The sequence below is a fragment of the Pygocentrus nattereri genome, chromosome 24 (assembly GCF_015220715.1).
Source record: "Pygocentrus nattereri isolate fPygNat1 chromosome 24, fPygNat1.pri, whole genome shotgun sequence".
Lineage (NCBI taxonomy): Eukaryota > Metazoa > Chordata > Actinopteri > Characiformes > Serrasalmidae > Pygocentrus > Pygocentrus nattereri.
The window spans coordinates 24514981-24535363 of NC_051234.1; the positions used below are offsets into that span (position 1 = coordinate 24514981).

At 38.4% G+C, this 20383-nt stretch overlaps 1 protein-coding gene across 8 annotated transcripts in view; it reads right to left on the minus strand.

Moving 5' to 3' along the window:
* rps6ka3b (ribosomal protein S6 kinase, polypeptide 3b) overlaps nucleotides 1–20383 on the minus strand; it is a 76337-nt gene that overhangs the window by 20377 nt on the left and 35577 nt on the right. For 4 of the 8 annotated variants that reach the window (XM_037534114.1, XM_037534112.1, XM_037534111.1 and 1 more), the window contains 2 exons: nucleotides 7644–7760; nucleotides 2125–2206 (listed from right to left, as the gene is read on the minus strand). In XM_037534114.1, coding sequence (XP_037390011.1) covers nucleotides 2125–2206; nucleotides 7644–7760 — 199 coding nt within the window. Of the gene's footprint in view, nucleotides 1–2124; nucleotides 2207–7643; nucleotides 7761–9320; nucleotides 9464–12458; nucleotides 12741–18458; nucleotides 18611–20383 lie in introns of those variants that run through there. The other 4 variants (XM_037534113.1, XM_037534115.1, XM_037534116.1 and 1 more) reach the window with 4 other exon arrangements.

Sequence of the window (20383 nt, forward strand, 5' to 3'; positions counted from 1 at the left end):
CAGTCCACCACACATGCAGACCTGTCACAATCTTTGAATTTTAGCTGATGATTCACTGCCATACAAATAATTGTGATTAAAAATTTGTTTCTCATTTTATGTAACTATAAAAGTAGAAGCCTGAGTGGTTGTTCTTCTCACTACAGATTCTCTAGGAAAACTGGCAAAAACATATCACAATACTTTAAAAGCTTTAACACTATGATAAGTCACTGTTACTTATTTATTTTCTTACCCTTCACAGGTTAGAATAGACCAGGCACTGGCAACATGAGGCTCTGGAGCCCAGTGCGGCTCTTTTACTGCTTTGTTGTGGCTCCACAGCAGAATTAGATTTTTAGGTAAAAATACAATAATCCTTAAACCCAGATGTGTACCCAGACTGCTGGTCACCATAGCAACATAGAAACAATTTTGCCTAGCTAGTAGCTAACGCAAAAAGGCAAAGAGGAAAATTTAAGATTAACATTTAAAAGATTTTTAAAGACTTCTTTGCGTTTGTAGGCACTACATCTGATTCCCTGTTTAATCTGCAACGAGAAACTGACAAACACTAAAAGTCACGAAACTGAAGTCAGCTGCTTATTTGTCAGCGTCTTGTTCAAATTTCCCTGTTCCACCTTAAACGGTGCAGCAGTTACATTCTGGCACCTCAGGCACCATTTAAAGTGGAAAGGGAAAATTCGAACAAGGAGCTGGCGAATAAGAAGCTGAATTCAGCCTCACAGAGTCTAGTCAAACGCTGCTGGAGATGTGAGAGCGGCTAATAGCCAAGCTAAAGCTTTAAGTAAAGTAATTCTGCATTTTCATTTATATTTTTTAGCCTATACTAGTACATTAGTGCATACTGTGACATATTCACAGCCGAGATAGTAAAAAGGACGTCAAATGTTGTGGCTCTCAAAGTGGTTTGATTTTTGTTAAAAGGACAAAATGGCAATTGGGCTGCCGACCCCTGGAATAGACCAAATAGAGCTTAATAAATAATTCCCATAAAGCATGAATCCAATTATTTGTCTGTAACATCGTGCAGCACTGAATACATTTCAACAGGACTAATTATGCTCTTTCTGATTAAACATGCACTTGGAAAGTGTTTTCAAACACGGATGATATTCACTATAGAGTCACAGACAAACGTTTGGGAGCCCCTGGTGAAATTACATTTTGTTAAAGTAAACAAACAAATAAACATCCTTTACCGTGAACAGACTTCTGCACATTTTAATATACAACTACTGTTTATTTAAAATGTGGCCTGCGCTAAAACTGGCATAAAAATGCCACATTTAAGAGTGTTCCCAGGAGATGCTAACTTCACTTAAATCAACAAAACATGTAATTCAGCCATGGGTGTTCAAACTTTTGCATATAACTGTACACTCGGAAAAGCTTATTGTGATGTAATTTACGATGAAATCAATAAATATTATTATATTGTCCAGCAAAAGTGCACACCTGAGTGAAAAAAACTTTTCTGAACACACAGAACAGTATAAAGTACTTTAAAATTGTTATATTTTTGAGCGCTTTTGAACAGTTTAGGGTCTTTTTAATGATGTCAGAATGTCAGTGAGCGTGGACCACTTCGCCACCAACCAATCAGCACTCGGTAGCAGTAAAGCCAACCAATCAGCAAGAGAAGCAATGCCGATCAATTAACACTCAACAACAGTAAAGACAACCAATCAGCAAACTTTTACATACAGCTGTGGACACTAGGTGGAGCTTTAGCTGAACCTGTGCTGACTTGGTGCAGTAGTCAATTCTTTATGAACAACAACAGTGCAGGTTTAGCACTATACTGAAAATAATTCAGGCCATCAGACCTTTACAGAGTGAAACAGGGATTCTCAGTAAACTGCTGTGATTACATGTTGATGCTGAAGTTAATTCAGTAGGTCAGTTCATGACTCACTCACACTCAAAACATCCTGCTAATGGCAAAAAAAGGAAAAAAAAATAATAACATGGCTGACACAGTCAACCACAGGGCAGCAGTTGAAACCATGGGAACTACAACTAAGCTTGCATAAACACTCCAGCCTGCTTCCTCCTTTTCAGCCAGTTCCTCCTTCACTCACACAGGTTCCCTCTCTCCTGCCTGGTGTAGAGCTCTCCTACCTTTTAGCGTGGCTTTTTTCAGCACCTTCATTGCATAGAGCTGCCCTGCATCTGGCCCCGTTATCTTCTTTACCAGAAACACCTGCAGCAGTGAAACAGACAAGCAGAGGGTAAGGGTGGGCAAGATGATGCCTCAGATGTTATATATGCAGTTATGTCCACATTGTTAAGCATCCCTTAGTGTTCAGCACATAGAATTAAATGAGATATGCTTGTATGTTAACATTTACATGATAAGGCATAGCCTGATGCTCTGAGTATGTGCAGCAACTGAACAACTGCATGCATCACAGGCATATTACAGTTTTTACATTTTTGTTTTTTTTTGTTTTTGTTTATTTCCTAGGTTTTTGTATTGTGGTGAATGTTTTGCCAGAAACAGGACTGTAATTCCAAATTGGACAGGTCCTCCTGACGAGTTTCAATAGCACAATGGTAGACTATGTTTCTGTATTGTAGATACCTAAATTTAAAGAGGCATTCTGCCCTAAAACTAGCACTCAATGCTATTCTGTAGCACAGCATTGCCTCATTGTTATGACAGCATTCACAAGCTTACACCCTATACAGTATCCAGCATGTATTGCACAAATACATCACACAAAAAAATGGGAATTTCCCTCACAACCACAAAGATATGCACTGACGCAGAGGCCAATGAACCCAGATGTGATATTCCACTTTCTCCTGATTATTAGTCATTTTTTTATGACTAATATTCAGCTGACAGGAAAAAAAGGAAAACGAAGGAAAGTTGTCATCATGTATACAAAAAAGTTAAATGCAACACACTCATGACATGGCTTTTCCATAGTGACATGCAAAATACATGCCAAAATGGGAAACAAATCGCTGTTGTCGGAAGAAAACCTCATATCTCTGTTTTTGACATTTTTCACAATGTGAAAATGCCTGTGTGTAATTTGTAAATTAAAAATGTAATTTAAATGTAATTGTGTGTAAATTTCATGATGAAAGGACCATAGGAAATGACCCAAAATGACTTGGAAACATGTCTGGATCCATTGACTTACATTAAAAGTAAAGTAGGTTTAAACTGCTTTTAACTGTAAAGTTACCATTTTGGAGATGCAAGGTTTTCTGCCGACAGCAGCAAAATGCTCTTATCACATGGTTTTCACACTGCTTTACCACTTTACTGAAAAACAAAGCATGAGGATTTGCATGTCAAAAAGGAAATGCTACATGTATGTCAGAACTGAACACTATTTGCCCTAAAATAAATAACTAACTATATGACATTCTTCCGTGCAGTTCTTAAATGTTAAATCAATGTAATGGATCTTGTACTTTTTCATTTTTGTACGTTTTCCGCATGTTTCTGCTCAAATGCGACCTTGTGTCTGTTGCATTTCACTGTTTTAGTCGCACTTCAAAAGAGGCAAATGCATCTGAAGTACAAAAAGAGGTCAAGCAATATGAAAACAGGGTAACCGCAGGTTTGTTTTCATTTTGGCACATATTTTGCACGTTACAATGGACAAATAATGTCATGTGTGCACTGCACTTCACTGGTTTCACTGTATGAAATGTGATGATTAAAAGAAAGAAGGTTCTTCTAGGGTTCTTTAGCAAAGAAAATGGTTCTATATAGAACCAAGAACACTTTGCATGATTAAATGGTTCTCCGCATGGTTCTTCAGATTGAAGAAGAATGTGCTGTAGATGGCTCCATATAGCACCCAAAAGCATTCTTCCATTATTACAAACTTGACATCATAACAATAGCAGAACCAGTTTGGGTGTTATATAGAACCCATTTTAAAAAGGTTTCTACGTAGAACCTTTTTGACAATGGTTCTATATCACACCCAAAGCTTGACATCACAGCAATAGTAGAACCCTTTTTTAAAAAGTTCTACATAGATCCATTTTCTTTGCTAAAGAACACTTGAACAATCTTCTGTAAGAATGTACTTTAGCTTTTAAAATATATTTGTAATGAAACAATATATTTTACATGTCTTGCATATAAAAATACATGTCCATATATTTCTTTTCTGGGTAGGATGTTATACCATATAATACCTTAGAATAAACAGCTGAATTTTTCATTTTGGCCAGAGAGTCTTCGTAAGATTTAAAAAGGAATCCACTTCTAGATCATCCCCCACACACTGAGAACGTGAAAACTAGCAAGGTTTCTGTTGTAAACCTGTTTAGTTTCTATTTTTGTTGCAGTGGACATTATAGGTTTAATTTAGTTTTGGAAAACTGCCTTTATTACTGCCATTTTTTATTTTGTCTTAAACAATAATAACCTGATGTATCATAATAAAGCCATTATAGAGAGCCTGTAAACACCAACAAGGCCTTAGATGCATCGCGAAGCGGACGTGAACGATTCTGAATCAATGTCAAACATCGATTTTCTAAATATTCATTTATAACATAAATGTTGACTGAATGCAAAGCACGAACTTTGTCGTGGGCTGGAGGTTAGGGATCTGGCCCTGTGACCGGAAGGTTGCCGGTTCGATCCTCAGGGCCGACAGTCCATGACTGAGGTGTCCTTGAGCAAGACACCTAACCCCCAACTCCTCCCCGGGCGCCATGGATAGGGCTGCCCACCGCTCCAGGCAAGTGTACGCTCACTGCCCCACTAGTGTGTGTGTGTTCACTAGTGTGTATGTGGTGTTTCACTTCACGGATGGGTTAAATGCGGAGGTGGAATTTCCCCGGTTGTGGGATCAAAAAAGTATCACTTAAGCTTGGTAGTGGTTAAGTGCAGTGCCCCGGATAGTCTCTGGCAGCACCGAACAAAAACACACATGGATAAGTGAGAAATCCGACCGACACACTCTGCGTTAAATCCAGGTTAGGTCAGGAGTCACAACCCATCTGTTAAGAAGAGCCATTTTATCCTTTCAACAAAGTCAAACATTGGCAGCCACAACATTTAAAGCCCAGCATGTCTAAGTGTGTGCTGATGTCCTAGTATAAGTTAGGCTAAACAATATAAATGAAAACACAGACTTTGCTCTGCTTTAAGCTTTAGCTCAGCTACAGGTTGTATTCCATCTCCACCAGAAAACTTTATCAAAACTAGAACAGTTTCTTGTAAAATGTCTCTCAACGTTCGGCTGTTTTACGAGGCTGAAGTCGCTTCTTGTTCTAATTTTTCCGTTCCAGCTTAAAATCTGACTGAGGCGCCGAACATAAATGCGGCACCATTTAAGGTGGAACGGGAAAATTCGAAAGAGAAGCGACTTCAGCTTCACAACTTTTTAGTGTTTGACAGTCTCTCATGCAGATTTTACGTTCCAAGAAACCAACTAAGGTGCTGATAAATGTGAAGAAGTCTCCAAATGTTTGTCTGAGCTAAATCTCTCTCTGCCTTGTCGTTCACTACTAGCCAGGAGAGACTGTGTTGCCAAGTGACCTGCAGTCTCGTTGAGAAACAGGGCTTTCGTGCTGTGTGGCGCCCATCGCATCCCGCAAATACTTTACTGACACAGTGACCCCTGACTCTCTACAACACGACCAAATCCGGAGTTATAAACTCACTAAAGAAATGGGCAGGACGGCTGTAACATGTGCTGCATGGACATCCATTACCACTGAATCTTGTTTCACCCTAACAGCGCATTTTATGGCAGATGAGTGGCAGCAGCATCTAATGTGCTCCAACAAAAGCAGTGAATGAGAGTCTTCCAGTTCACTCGCCACATCACTTCCATTTGATTTATTAATAAAAGATACTGGAAGTAAATTCATTACAGATCATTACAAATATTTTACTTTAAAAGTACCAAGTCATCAGAGAGTAAGGAAAAAAATGTATCCTGTTCAGAAAAAAAAGATGCATTGAAAATCGTTTTATAATCGCATCCCGACCCTCTGAATCGCAATCAAATCAATTCATGAGCTGCCAAGAGATTCCCACCACTAGTGTATAGTAACTGAGCTGACTGGATGTCTGGCCATTATGATCATTTTATACCAGGAATTTAATTTTACCAGCTGTTTAATTTTTTCCTCCTGTTTCCTCTTACATTTTTTGTGAACATATATATTTTTTAAAATCCTTTAAATCTTACAAAAATAAAAATATCATGATATACATTATGTATCATAAATGCCTTCGAATATTGTGTTTTTTTTTTTTTGCATATTGCTTGCTCTTAGAGCAGGGTCAAAGCTTTGTTTTGTCTTTATGGAACTTTTTTCCCAAAGAATTTTTTTTTGTCGTGGCAATCTAATCAAAACACAATTAGTCATCGCTCTGCTGTTTTAAGAGTAGATGAGACCGTAGCTATGGCGACCGCAGCTTAAAAGTCCTCCATGTGTAATTTGAGAGATTATCTTTAGGAAAATGAATGACTCTGCATGAGAACAATTATTCTGAATCTGTGCATGATGTAGCCTTTCATCTCTTTATTTGAATCTCAGTGCGGATCGCCTTTGATGGCAGGTTAGAGTAACAAACAGATTTAGAAACATATGGGCGCTGTTGTAAGAAAAGCATGCATCTCCGCAGTGGTCATTTTAACAATTTTACAGGGCCCTTTCCCTAAGATCCACTAGACTGACTGAGTTTTGACTTCTGTCACTATTAATATTCACAATACCATTTTCCAACCTCTCTTTATCCCTCAAAAAGAAACAGGCTGTTTTTTTTTGTCTTTTTAACCCTTCATTGCATGAATTATTACTTAAACATGATTTGATTAAATTGCTTAAATAATGTAAATATGTGGCAATAATGTGCAATCATGGAAAACTAGATAAAATCTAGAAAAAGCACCAAATATTCTCTAAAAACATCCTTATATTGAAAACAAGACTAAACAAATCCAACTTATACTTGAATACAGTGAACAAATTCAAATATTGGAAAGTAATATTGGAAATATTTACAAATATTGGAAAGTAATAAAATTTCAATTGGTATTTGGAATGTATAGTAATAATAACATTATAACAAGATTTCCTGGTCATGTGATGTTAAAGTATTTATTCTTTCAAAGTAAAAAACCCCTTTCCACAAATAGCAACACAGATTTTTATTACTGAATTTTAGTAAAATTTTGATATTGTAATTGTTGCCATATGGCAACACCATGCAATAGAGAGTTAAGACTGCCCTATGTAATTACTATGTAAATGAGCTCATGCCTCGTTCAGTCTATGCTGAAACCCTATTTTAGCATGAATGGGTGAAGCTAAACTGCTGTAGGCTAAAAGGTGGATGGATGTAGACAAGATGGTTTTCGTGAATGATGAAATCAAATCAAGCTGTTTTTGCAGCGTAATATTCATATACTGACTGTATGGTATGTTTTGAAACTTGGTGTTACTACATCAAACTCTTATTTCAAAAAAGCTAAGAAATTTCAGATTTCTATCATATGAGCCCTTTAATGTTCATTAACAAATAGATTTTATTCTAAATTATTTTGGATTACATTATCGATCTACACATTATTTAATGTACATAAAACATAGGCAAAAATTAGAATTTGATGTGACTAATGATATGCATGCACGTAACAAACCTTTCCGAAGGAGCCCTGACCCAGAACTTTACGCAGCTCAAACTGCCGCGGGTCGGCTTTCTCCGAGCCTTCTTTAACATGATGAGTGATGCTGATCTCCTTAACTGGAACTTCATCCTGAAATATACAGAGAGAGGGAGAGAGAGAGAGATGAGTTAGATACTGACAGAGTAAGAGGGAGAGAGTAAAAATGAGTTAATGAGAGTCAGAGAGTAAGACAAAGAAAGACAGAAAGAGGCAGAGAGAGATGAGAGGAAGAGAGCAAGAGAGAGAGAGAAGAAAAGAAAAAAGACAAAAGGAATGAAAGACAGAAAGAGTAAGGAAAGAATGAGATAGGGAGAATGACAGATGAAAACCCAAAAAAGTGAAAGCCTGAGAGGTAGAGAAGAGAGAGAATGAGATACTGAGTTAGTGTGTGTGTGTGTGTGTGTGTGTGTGTGTGTGTGTGTGTGTGTGTGTGTGTGTGTGTGTGTGTGAGTGAGTGAGTGAGTGAGTGAGTGAGTGAGTGAGTGAGTGAGAGAGAGAAAAGGATCAAAAATGAATGAAAAGAAGGAGAAACAAAAAGGAGACAAAAATTAAGAAGAGACAGACAGAAAAGAAAACGAGAGAATGATACACAAATGAAAGAAAAGAACAGAAAGTGAGAACAAGAAAGGTGAGAGAGAAAAAAGAAAGACACAAAGGACGAGATAGAGACAAAGTATGGAGACAGAATGAGAAAGACAACAGAAAGAGTAAGGAAGAGACAAAGAGTGAAGGGATAGAGAAAGGTAACGAGAGAGAGAGGTAGAGCAAGAGAGAGAATGAGTTAGATATAGACATAAGAGGGAGAGAGAAAATGAGTTAGTGAGCGTCGGAGATATAAAGACAGACAGAAAAATAAGAGAGAGGAAGAGAGAGAATACTGAGTTAACCAGTGTGTGTGTGTGTGTGTGTGTGTGAGAGAGAGAGTGTGTGTGTGTGTGTGTGTGTGTGTGAGTGTGTGTGTGAGAGAGAGAGAGCGTGAGAGAGGGAGGGAGGCATGGACTCTCACTCCTACACTGAAAAACGTGCTGCACTGAATTGACAAATGTGCATCATATCCACATAAATGATATCACATCAACACCGTTTCTTCAGTTATTTTGACAATAGCTGTTAATGTAATACGCTTATTCATGCAGAAATGACTGATCTGGTTAGCTCTGATATACAGACTTGACAACTCCAATCACATTCCTTTCTCAGTCAGTCCATCAAAATGAAGTTATGATGCTGTTTCGAAGCACTAATGACCCTCTGAATCCACTGTGAACATGCCAATAACGCACTATGGAGCGATGTTAAACTGAATAACAAGCCAAGTTTACAGCACAGCACCTTTTACCATCCAAACCCCAAACACTGCTAATTCAGCACTTTTTCAGCACTGTAGTAAAGAAGTCGGAGTGTGATGTCTAAAAGCTGTTTAAATGCTTTTTTTAATCAAAAAGATCTCTCCGGTCCTGCTTCCACTGGCTCTACACATGACGCATCGGCCTGTGTTGTGCTATAAAAATCCAAATGCAGCAAAAGCTTGTCCAGGTCCTCCATGCATGGTCAGCGAGGCATGTAAAGAGGTGAACGCTTCTTTCTTCTGAAATCTGCATGCATGTAGCTGAGTGAGGAGTGAAAAACCCCAAACATGCTCAGTCTCACCCACGGCACGCACATCACAGCACTGTCCCGCGCTATCCCACTCGCTCTCTGGGCTGCTGGGGGACGCTAGGCCCTGCTCCATGGGTCAGCAAGGGGTCAAACCCCAGCCGGCCCCACTGGAGCACCTGCTGGCTGCTGAGAGAGCAAGAAAGTGAGCAAAAGAGAGAAAGAGAGGGACAGAGAGAGACTCTTCACAAAGCCCATGTGACGGACAGCTTCCTACACGGTTGCCATGACACCGCCCCCAATCCTCCTGCTCCATCACAGCATCAGTGGGCGTGGAGGAGAGTGACTAAAGAGCTGGTGCTTGGGTTGGAGTTTAGTCTCTCATTCTCTCTCTCTCTCTCTCTCTCTCTCTCTCTCTCTCTCTCATCTTCCTCTCAGCATACGATGATGTCATTGCACGTTGGCATGTTGACAAAGTGCATTTCATCAAAACTGCTGGAAGTTTCCCAGCACACACCGCTCTCGCACCAGAGGCGAATAAAAACAACGCCGAAACCACACAAGTATGCAGCCAGACTCTAAAAAAAAAATCTGGTAAACACATTTACACATCCATGCCAGCCATCAACAAATAAAAATAGGTTTCAGAACACCAGCACTTACAAAGCACTTACACTTACAAAGACTCAAAACGTCACACAAGATCCACCAGCTTACTCCAAACTAGGGATGTGCATTCTAACTAATTCTGATATGACAGCGACCAAAAGAGTTAACAAACTGCCACTGACTAAAACTTTCATCAACATAAAGAATATGTCATGCCTATGATACAATGCTATGTTCCAATAAACCTACTGGGTATGTTTTTAACCTGTGGGTTTACTGGGCTCCACCAAAAGTACTTGAATTACAAAGGAAGACGAGACTGCTCAGAATTCACTAGTTGAAAATGAATGAAATAGCTTGTAATGCTAAACGTAGCATCTATTTACAAGGAAAGTCATGCCCTTCAATAAAAAGAGCCAACTGGCTCGCTGATAAAGCCGAAAGTCACATCCCCCACCTCCTCTGTGGAGATACTGAAAAATCCATTATTTGCGTTATGTAAGCCAAATGCTACAAATTAATTAAATGATTTTTTGCCAGATTTTACCATCATTTCAAACATGTTTTGTGCTAATGTGGCCTTTAGTTTGAGGTTCACAGGTCTCTGCTCATTCAATGAAACAGGAGCTTTATCTTACACAAGTTTAAATAAATAACCATCTCCCTTTATAATGTTTCTGGTTCCACTCAAATAGCAAACAAGCTAACATCTCTGAAAAACACCAAATCTTAGTTTAGCAAGTTAGCCGTAATAAATACTCAAACATTTCACAAAGTGTGGAACATAAACATTGACCAAGCATATTACTTTGTGTACTGTAAATGCATTGACTGGATTAGTGAGCTGCAGCTTCTCTCACTAAATACAAAGTCTGGAAGGTTCTGTTTGGGAAATGTCCCATCCCTCAGCTGGAATGAAGATTTTGATTTGTTCTGCTGGTAAATTTGGCTCTCTGTCTGTGCCCACAGGTCTGCAGTCTGTGCAGGTTTCTATTTTTTCCAAAAATATGTGTCTTGAACTCAATCAAAAAGTGCTGGGGCATCAAATGTCTCCTTGCATGATTTTCACTGGCCATGCTAAATGTAAAGAAGGGAAAAAAAGAACTCCAGTATCATGAAAAAAACTTTTCATTTGCAACTAAAATGTATTCCAGCTGTTGCTGTATGTGTTTGACCAAAATGATATAAATGTACACTATAGTGTACCAACACACAATACTGTTAGGCCTGTTTCACATACACTACCTCTGCACAATGTGTAAATGGTGGTGTTTTTCATTTCACTGCTCAGATCGCAGATGCATCTCAGAAGCAGCACAGCATTCACAAGCCTATTTTTTCCACTTGCTGCCTGAATTAAACTATGAAAAGCAATCAAAATGAATATACAACCCAAACAATACCAAAAAAACCCAAGTGCTACAATATTATGACCACCATACAACAAAATACTAGCTAAAAATTTCATCCTCAATACACATATTCTAGTAGCTCTACCAAACTATTGTCCCACCACAAATCAGAAAGGTGCTGAGGGTAAACAAATGTATTGTAATCCTTTTCAAATTAGAGGTTTTTTTTTTACTGTTGCTATAAGACTGACTGGCTGCATTGTATTGTGTCTCATTTTAAAAGCAGTCTGGGTTGAAATACAGTTTGTGTGAATGGGCGGGGTTAAACTGTTGCAGGCTGAATAGACGGATGCATAACATCACAAAAACAATGAATTTAAAACGGACTGTTTTTGCAGCTTAGGTTTCCATATATAGTGAATAGTATATTTTTAAACTTCAGCAATGCTTACATATTACATTAAACTCTTTTATTTAAAAAAGTTTTTTTTTCCCCCCATGATATACAGCCTTTTATAAACTATCTGGTGAAATTGGGTGGGAGATATGGTGAGTTCTGGTAAGGGTGAGGTTTAGGTTAGACTGAATACAATCTATTACATTTAATTTAAAGCTCAGTTGCATTTAGTCTGTGTTTAACTGAATGTTAGTTAAAGAAAAGCACGGTTACAAAGCATTTACACAGGACACTCAAAGCGCTACTCAATTTACTCCACACTATAGTCAGTCAGCCAGATGTTTGGTGTCTGAAGTTTTCTGCTTTAGTTTTGCACTGGAGCTAACATAACAGACTTTGTTCTGCATGAAGTAAAAGAAGACTTGTGTTGCTTGTTATGTATATAAGCTTTATAGCGCCAGTGCAAAATTAAAGAACTTCAGACACCAAACATAACCTATATGACCTGCAACATTTGGGATAAATAAATAAATAAAGGAGAGAAATATGGCAATTACATTTTTCTGGGAATAGCTCCTTCAAACATGGTAAACTGATGCTAACTGGTGGACACAAATATCCTTTAGTTTAATGCCAAGTTTTTTCCTGACATTTCATGATGCAAAATATAGAATACTAACTGATATCAGTATTTATTCACCTGGAAAGTCTACTTACTTATTTGATTACTCATGCACAGCCTGACCACAAACCACCGTTCTCTCTTACAGCTCATTTAAAATAAGCACCTGGTCAGAAGTAACACTTGAGGCAGTTAATGTTGCCCCTCAGTACCTGGCCATCCCAGTGGGAGTCTGAAGGCATAGAACTTCTCTCCATTGTGCAGCTCTGAGCCTGCCTGGACACCCTCAGCACAGCCGGCATGCTTCCATGAGGAGAGAGGCTCCTTCAGGCCCAAACTCACCCACCACCGCACTGGAGGTCAATGCTTCTTCCACTGAACCGTAGAATGCTTCCTGGTCAGTCTGACAGAGTTTACTTCAGTCCAAAACAGTGGGAAGGTCCACAAACGCTCTCTCGCTCTGGTGAGATGAGAGCTTGGCTGCTCTCTGTTTATGATTACTCAGTTTTCATATATTTGTATGGAGCCAGAAAAGACCAGTCAGTGAAAGAAATCAGCAGTCCAGAAATTAGCAACGCAGAGCAGCCTCCGTGGCTCCAAATTTCACTTAGCAACTTCTACCTCGCTGAGGCAGAATATCGGACCAATCGAGGGAGGAGAGAGGCAACGAGGGAGGAGAGAGAGCAGTATGCCATCATCTCACACGCCGCCATCCTGCCCCTCCCTGCGCCTCTCACTGAGCAGAATTCACGCCTCATCTTAATCACACCCAGAATGGAAACTGACGCCTCAGTATGAAAATGAAGTTTCAACACTTGCTGGTCGAAAGAAGAGCTAAGGTTAATAGATGCCACTTAACTATCTGTTAAATACAGACCTTTTCACCTAGCAGGTCTTTCACATTAATTACATTAACTGCGGTGGAGTATTAAATTAACCCCTTAAAATGCAGGCTGGGTTTATTATCTGGTTATTAATATTAAAGCTATAGAGACTGGCAGAAAATCGAATCTATGAGGCATAGTGTGATCTAGAAAAAGGAAAAAGTGTATGTAGTATAGCTAAAAACAGTAGTAGCAGCCATCTAGAAGTTTGTCCATTTAAGTATAACAGTATGTTACGGTGTCAGAAATCACATAAGCAAGTCTACTTTTATAGCAACATTGTGGCCTAAAACTAGAACTTGCCATCTTATCCCTCATGCTATCCTTTAATATGCTATTCAGTAGCACAGCATTGCGTGCCTCATCTGCTTTGGTTTGACCAAACTTTCCTCCATCAATAACAGCACGTTTTATATTAAAGCAATAAGCCACGAGAGACGCTGGGTTACTGTGATTTTATTACAGGAAGGGTGTTCTCCATTCCCTGTGATAAAATCACTGGAACACGTGGCCTCAAATGGCTTATTGCTTTCATAAAACGGCAGCTCACTTAAAATTTTCAGAAAATAAATGTTACATTACTTTTAGGTCACTAAATTACCACCAATCCAGCAGTGCCCCTCTTGTGCTGAGGCTGAATCTCCAATATCTCCCTGCTCCCTAGATAGTGCACTCCATAAGAAATTAAATACTGGTTTCTGCACCCCATGGCCGCAGAATATAGCTAATAGTCATTGGGACAGATCCATACTTGATAAATGATGCACTATTTGGCTGTAAACTTTCATAGTGAGTACACTATTTAGCGAGAACAAAGCTGTTGAAGCTGCTGAGATTCAGCCTGGGTTTGATGCTACTTCTGACAAACACAGACATTTGAAGTGTGTGATAGAATCAAGTGACCATATCAAACTTTCATGCTGCCATTTACCGTATACCATACCGTAAGCGCTTTAATTCCAGCCTGTGATATTAATGATGGAGTTGTTTAGGTTGTTGGCTGTGATGTTTAAGCCTGTTCACTAGTTACAATGGCTTAAAATGCTGCTTTTAGGACCAGAATTATGGGTTTTATAAAAATATATCATACAACAATTGTAAATCCTCCCCATAGTGGCCAATAAATATAGATGTTAACTTCAGCTTTATAGCAATGTAACATCAGCTATCTGGCTTCTTCAGCTGAAGGTAGTTTTCCTGTTCTTTAAACTGGAAACTCACTCATAAGACCACTGCAGGACCACTGTGGGAGTTGAGTGGGCATGTTCACAACAGACACAGCGAGAATTAACTTTTAGTTGTGGCCAGAATGTCCCTTTAACAGCTCACCATGGTTTGAGGCAACAGTGTGATTACTTAGGCATGCAATCTGCACAATGCTTGCTTGTTATAAGGTTCCATTACTTGGTAGATATATTAGCCTTGTAGCTCCAGTGCAAAACTAAAGAAGCAAACTTCAGACAGCAACCCTGTCTTGGCTGACCGAAAACTATAATTTTAAGACTTGCTGCTCTATAAGTACTACAAATTATTCTGTAACTACTATGAAACTACTACTGAACTTCTTCAGCTATAAGAGCGAAGAACTGAAGTGTAGGCCCCATACTGACCCTTGCAGTTTAAAGAGTTAATGTCATTCCTTAACAACTGCTAGAGTACACTCAAGTCTAAACAAACTCAAACGGACAGGAAGCAGTGTCTGAGTCACCGTGTGCCACTGATTGCCTGGCTGCTGTCCGTTTGAGGGACAGGGACTGTCACAGTCTTGGTGGAAGTAGCATTTGAGCGAGTGTGTGTTTGTGCTGGTATTTCAGAAGCTGTGACTCAGCCTGCAGATGGTGGCGGTCCAGGATGTTCACGTCCCACCTCTTAATCACAGGATTAAAGGACACCTGTGCTACAGACAGCAGACACCAGCAGCAGCAGAGCTAATCTGCCTTATCATCTAAAGCAACTGGACGTACTCAATATTAGTTACGCAATGCCAGCGGCTGAGGCATTCCAGCACTGTACAAGTGAGTCATTCATGTTGATACAATTTTAAGGAGATAAAAGGTATGATAATTGATAATTACGGCTGTTCCTACCAATTACATTACTAATTGTACAATTTACCAATTATTTTAGTGATTAATTGAGTAATCAGAGTTGCAAAAAAAGGCTAGATGATGAAAAATGTACTTATTATGTCAACAACACTGATATTAAGGAAAATGTGTCAATGATATTAAGGAAACAAATCTGATAACCAATAATTAGGACCATCTCTAATGGTTATATTATTTATTGCACAAAATAGTGATTATTGACAATTGAGTAATCAGTGTTGTAAAAAAGGTCAAACAATAAAAAAGGACTAAATTACTGGGGCCTGACTGATACCAATATTAAGGAGGTGAAAATTGCTGCGTAATCGAGTAATCAGACCTGTAATAAAAAAAAAGTCAAACAATAAGAGACTTTAATGGGCTTGACCAATATGAAAATTACATCAACTATTCGGATATCAATGAAACAAAAATTGATAACTAATAATTAAGGCTGTCATTAATGACTACACACAATCACACAATCTACTGATTAAGAATTATAATTAAGAAATCAAAGTTTTCAAAAGGCCAATAAAATGGACTAAATTGGGACCAATTAGTTTGTCAATCAGAATGATACTGATGTTAATAAGTTAAAAAAAAAAAAAATCACAAACAATAATTAGGGCTATCACTAGCATTTATATTAGTAATTAAGAAATCTACTGATTATTTTGACCATTAATCAAGTAATCAAATTTGTTCTAGGCATCTTTCAAAAGGTCATAATTATGCAGGAACATTGCATAATAATAAAAAATGTGGTCAAAAATGCAAAAGTGCAGATTAATGGAGGTCCCCTGTTTTTTCTGCAAGAGAAGAATTAAGACATGGTGGTACCACTGCCACTTAATCCAGATGGTAAATCTGAATTGATGATTTTTTGTAAATCGAATAATCATGATGGTCTTCATTCAACATTACAGCTGTAGTGTCCGGGGTTGTCTGAGGTATCCCAGTGCTGTATGTGATTCTGCATTCTATGAATGTGCAGAGAATCAGAGCGAGTGGGGCCGCGCTGGATCTGAGCCCTAGAGTGCGCGTGTGTTTGAAGTGTGCCGTGGAGAGCCAGTTGTAACGCTTTAGAGCCATGAGGCTCATGAGCGTGTGATCTCTGCATTGAGATTTATCCTCTCTTCAGCAAAGCACCGGAGAGGTGCCACAAGAGCCTTGTGGATTTAAATGTTGCTGCAGTCAAACATGCACCAAAATAAAGATCAGACATTAAACAGGAATAACTAAACCTATGATGGCAAGTGGGGCCAACAGAACTGCAAAACAGACAAAATAAAAGCCTTTGAGAGGACATGCCAAACAACTTTATTCCTTCCCACAGCTGAGGATTACATTAAAGCAGATACATAAGTACTGCACTTTTTGTATCTAGAAAAAAAAGACTTTCTTTTAGACACAGTGACCGTAACTTAGTGGTGGGCGAGATATTTCTACAGGTATATTGTACTGGATTAGCTCAACAATATTCAATTTACTTTCATGCATGTCATTTTCAGACATTACAATATTATGTAAGGCTCATTTTCTCTTTTTAAGACAGGGAAACAAAAACAGTCTGAACTAAGCAAGCTATATCAGTTTCAAAAGACAAGCTTAGCCTCTTTAACATGACCAACATCTACTGAAACTGTGATAGTACGACACTACATTTACCAACATGGATTTTCTGGGCCGTGATAATGTGATAATATTTTAGCTGATAATCAGGTGCCATATAAATAATCGCAATTAACAATCTTCTGTTTTGTTTGTTGTAAGCAATTGTTAAAGTACAAGTTTGAGGGAGGCCAAAACCTTGATTTGCAGCTGCCAACACCTGGCAGCTCCCAAATGATGACAGAAACAGCTCGAGCATTACCCAATGCTGCACTATAAAGCGTAACAAACAGCAAATGAACAAACACTACTCACCACTGCCCTCTAAACATGAAAGAGCACCATTCAGAAGTTTTGTTGGTTCAAAAGGCCAACAATGTATCTGATGATAAGTCTTTTCCATCTTTTTATCTCCATGAATTTGCCTCAATTCAACTGATAAAAACACACCCAATTCACATTCTGTGCAATGAAAACATATCACTGTCAGAAGAAAACCTCCATTTTTAACCTTTTACAGTTTGACATAATCTGAAAATATCGGTTGCTCTTTATATTGTGTGTAAATTTCATGAAGAATGGATCAACAGAAATGGCCCAAAATTACTTGGGAAAAAAGTCTGGTTCTACTGAGTTACATTAAAAGTAAAGCAGGTTTTTGCCTTTCCCTGTAAAGTTATCTTTTTGGAGATAAGGTTTTCTTCAGATATGATTCTAAAAAATAACTCTGCAAAATTATTTTGATGAGCTTAAATACTTGCTGATTATGTAACAACTGTGACGGGCCTAACTGGTAATTAATAACTTATTGAGGCTGACATTGATAACCAGTAACTGAATTTTTAATAATTGAGTCCAATGTTTTTCAGTGGATATTATCCAATAGTACAGAAGTCCATATCCTCCAGGCAGAGAAGATAAAAAGCGGCAATGACTTTTAGTTCTTCTTACTTTTTCAACTATGTTGAAATAATGACAATGGTTTCAAATAATTTGTAAATATTATAATATTGACTTACTTTAACATATCAACTTACTATATTGAAATAATGACTTACTATTTCATAATGACTTACACTAAAATAATGGTTTGCAAAAATTATTCTTAATAAAAACTCTTATTCCAAAACAATTACTTTAATACTACAAATTATTACAATATCTGCAATGCTTACATTATTATGACATGCTATTACCAGAAACCGAGAAAGAGAACTCTTCTAGTTGGCTGGTATGAGCTTCCATATCATAAAATCATTTTTTGTTACCTTATATTGTCTAAGTGCAATATAGATTTTAAACTGAAGAAGAAAAGAACCAAACCTGTTTTTAGCTCACAACCTGAGCACAGGTATCTGAATCTGCTGCATCCCAACAGTTTATTTAGTTTTGTTTCAAACTGTTCTTTTAAAATGATTTGTAACTGACATACAGTACAGTTTATGTTTTCTATAAAAACCACTAAATATAAAAATCAGTATTGTCATGTGACATCAATACGAGTGTAAGCGGTATAGATGATACATCACCCAGCACTAGCCTGTCGGTTAGCATGCCTCACGAGCTGTGTCTTTAGTCCATGTCAGCCTGACAGAAACCTGATCACTGTTCAATCAGAGCTACTCACGGCCGGACTGGGAAATCGCGGAGGCTGCCTCACGAAAAGCCCGCGCAGAGCCTTCAGTCTGATCCGCACTGCACAAACCATTGCCTTCCTGAGGGCCAGCGCCCAGCCTTTACCAGTGTCCATTCAGCCCCCGAGCTGGACGAACAAGCCTCCCGACTGTGTGTGCGAGAGGCAGTTGTGTGAGTGTTTACTGAGTGTTCGTATGTCCTGCTGTATGACAGTACATGACTAAAGGGGAAGCCCAGTGAAGAGGCGTGTCCAGCTTAAACTGGGAGATTCCCCTTCTGAAGCCCCCTTCAGAGAAAACCTGGAGATCCCCACACACTCCCAAAATTGACCAATACAGAGGAGTCAAATGCTCACACGCACACTTGTTTTCATACAATGTCAGGACCTGGGGTCTTTTCTTCCAGCTTTTAATTTTTTTATTATTTAAAAAGTGCCAGCTGCCTTTTACATGCTCACATTTAATGAACAGAAATGTTTCCATTGACCTACATGAAGGTTTAATGCTAGGAACATTTTTTCTTCTCCTATAAAGTTAGCAGGTCAAAGATATGGTGGTTGGTTAGTGTAGTGGTTAACACCTTTGCCTTCTACGCTGTAGACTGGGGTTCAAACCCCGACCAAGCACCCTACACTATACCAATAAGGGTCCTTGGGCAAGACTCCTAACACCACCTTGGCCTACCTGTGTAAAATGATCAAATTGTAAGTCGCTCTGGATAAGAGCGTCAGCAAAATGCCATAAATTTAAATATGAGGGTTTGTTACATCAATGTACACATACAGTATATTCTATGCTTAAAATAACAAAATCATGTAACGAAATTTTATTCCAAGTCATTTTGCAGTGGATCTATTGGTCCATTCATCAAACACAATGTAAAAGGCAGCTAGTACTAAATTAAAAACATGGTTATGTGGTTTTAATATGACAACGTGTAACTTAACTAAAGTACTGTGCAAAAGTTGGGGACCTAAGGAGGACATTTAAAAAAACTATAAATCTGAGCAATAGGTAACTAATGAAGCACTGACTATAGGGATGGGCAATATGGCCAAAGTATGATATCACAATACTGAAAGACAATTTCACGACACACAATATGATATGCATCACAATATTTTGACAGAAACATTTCAAAACTGCTATCAAAAACTTTTCACACACACTGTGCTGCACTAAATCTAATTAACAGTACTAATTATTTAATATCAATTATATTTTTGCAACTGTTAAGTGTTTTTAAGTATGGAATGATACCCACAGTATGCTAACAGAAGCCAACAAAATGAATCACAAAGATAAATTAGCATATACTGCTCATATATTGATCAGCCAAACTAGTTACTGGACGAGAACTACAAAACTGGGCTTCGTCAAGCAGAGATTTGGAAATAATTGTTAAATAAAACTGCTGACCTACATAAAACTCTACAAACTACATTAATATTATTTGTATTTATGCTAATATTAGTGTCATTTCTGAGCAAATAAACAATTAAGGTACTTAAAACATTTGCACAGCGCTGCATTTAGATAAGAACAGAGTTTTATATGAATTCTGTAAAACTAACAGCAACCTTAACTTCAGTAACCAAAATAAACAGTTTTACCCTTTTAGTAAAAATATGAAATTCAGAACTTTTGCAAAAGTTACTTTATCATACGAGCAACTTCTGGTCTCTGGTTGTTCGACAAAGTTTGAACACTCTGTCCTGAAAATGTATGAAAACAGGCACAGACCTACACACCCGCTTGCTTTAAGATGTAGAGCTGCAGCTGAGATTAAACGCACCTGCTGCTCACCACCAAGCAGTGCTAGGCTGTAACTACTCCCTTCAAACGAGCAGAGCCAAGACATCCTGCTGTACTTCACAGCAAGAACCAAAACAGACCACTATCTCTGTCTCAGTCTGCC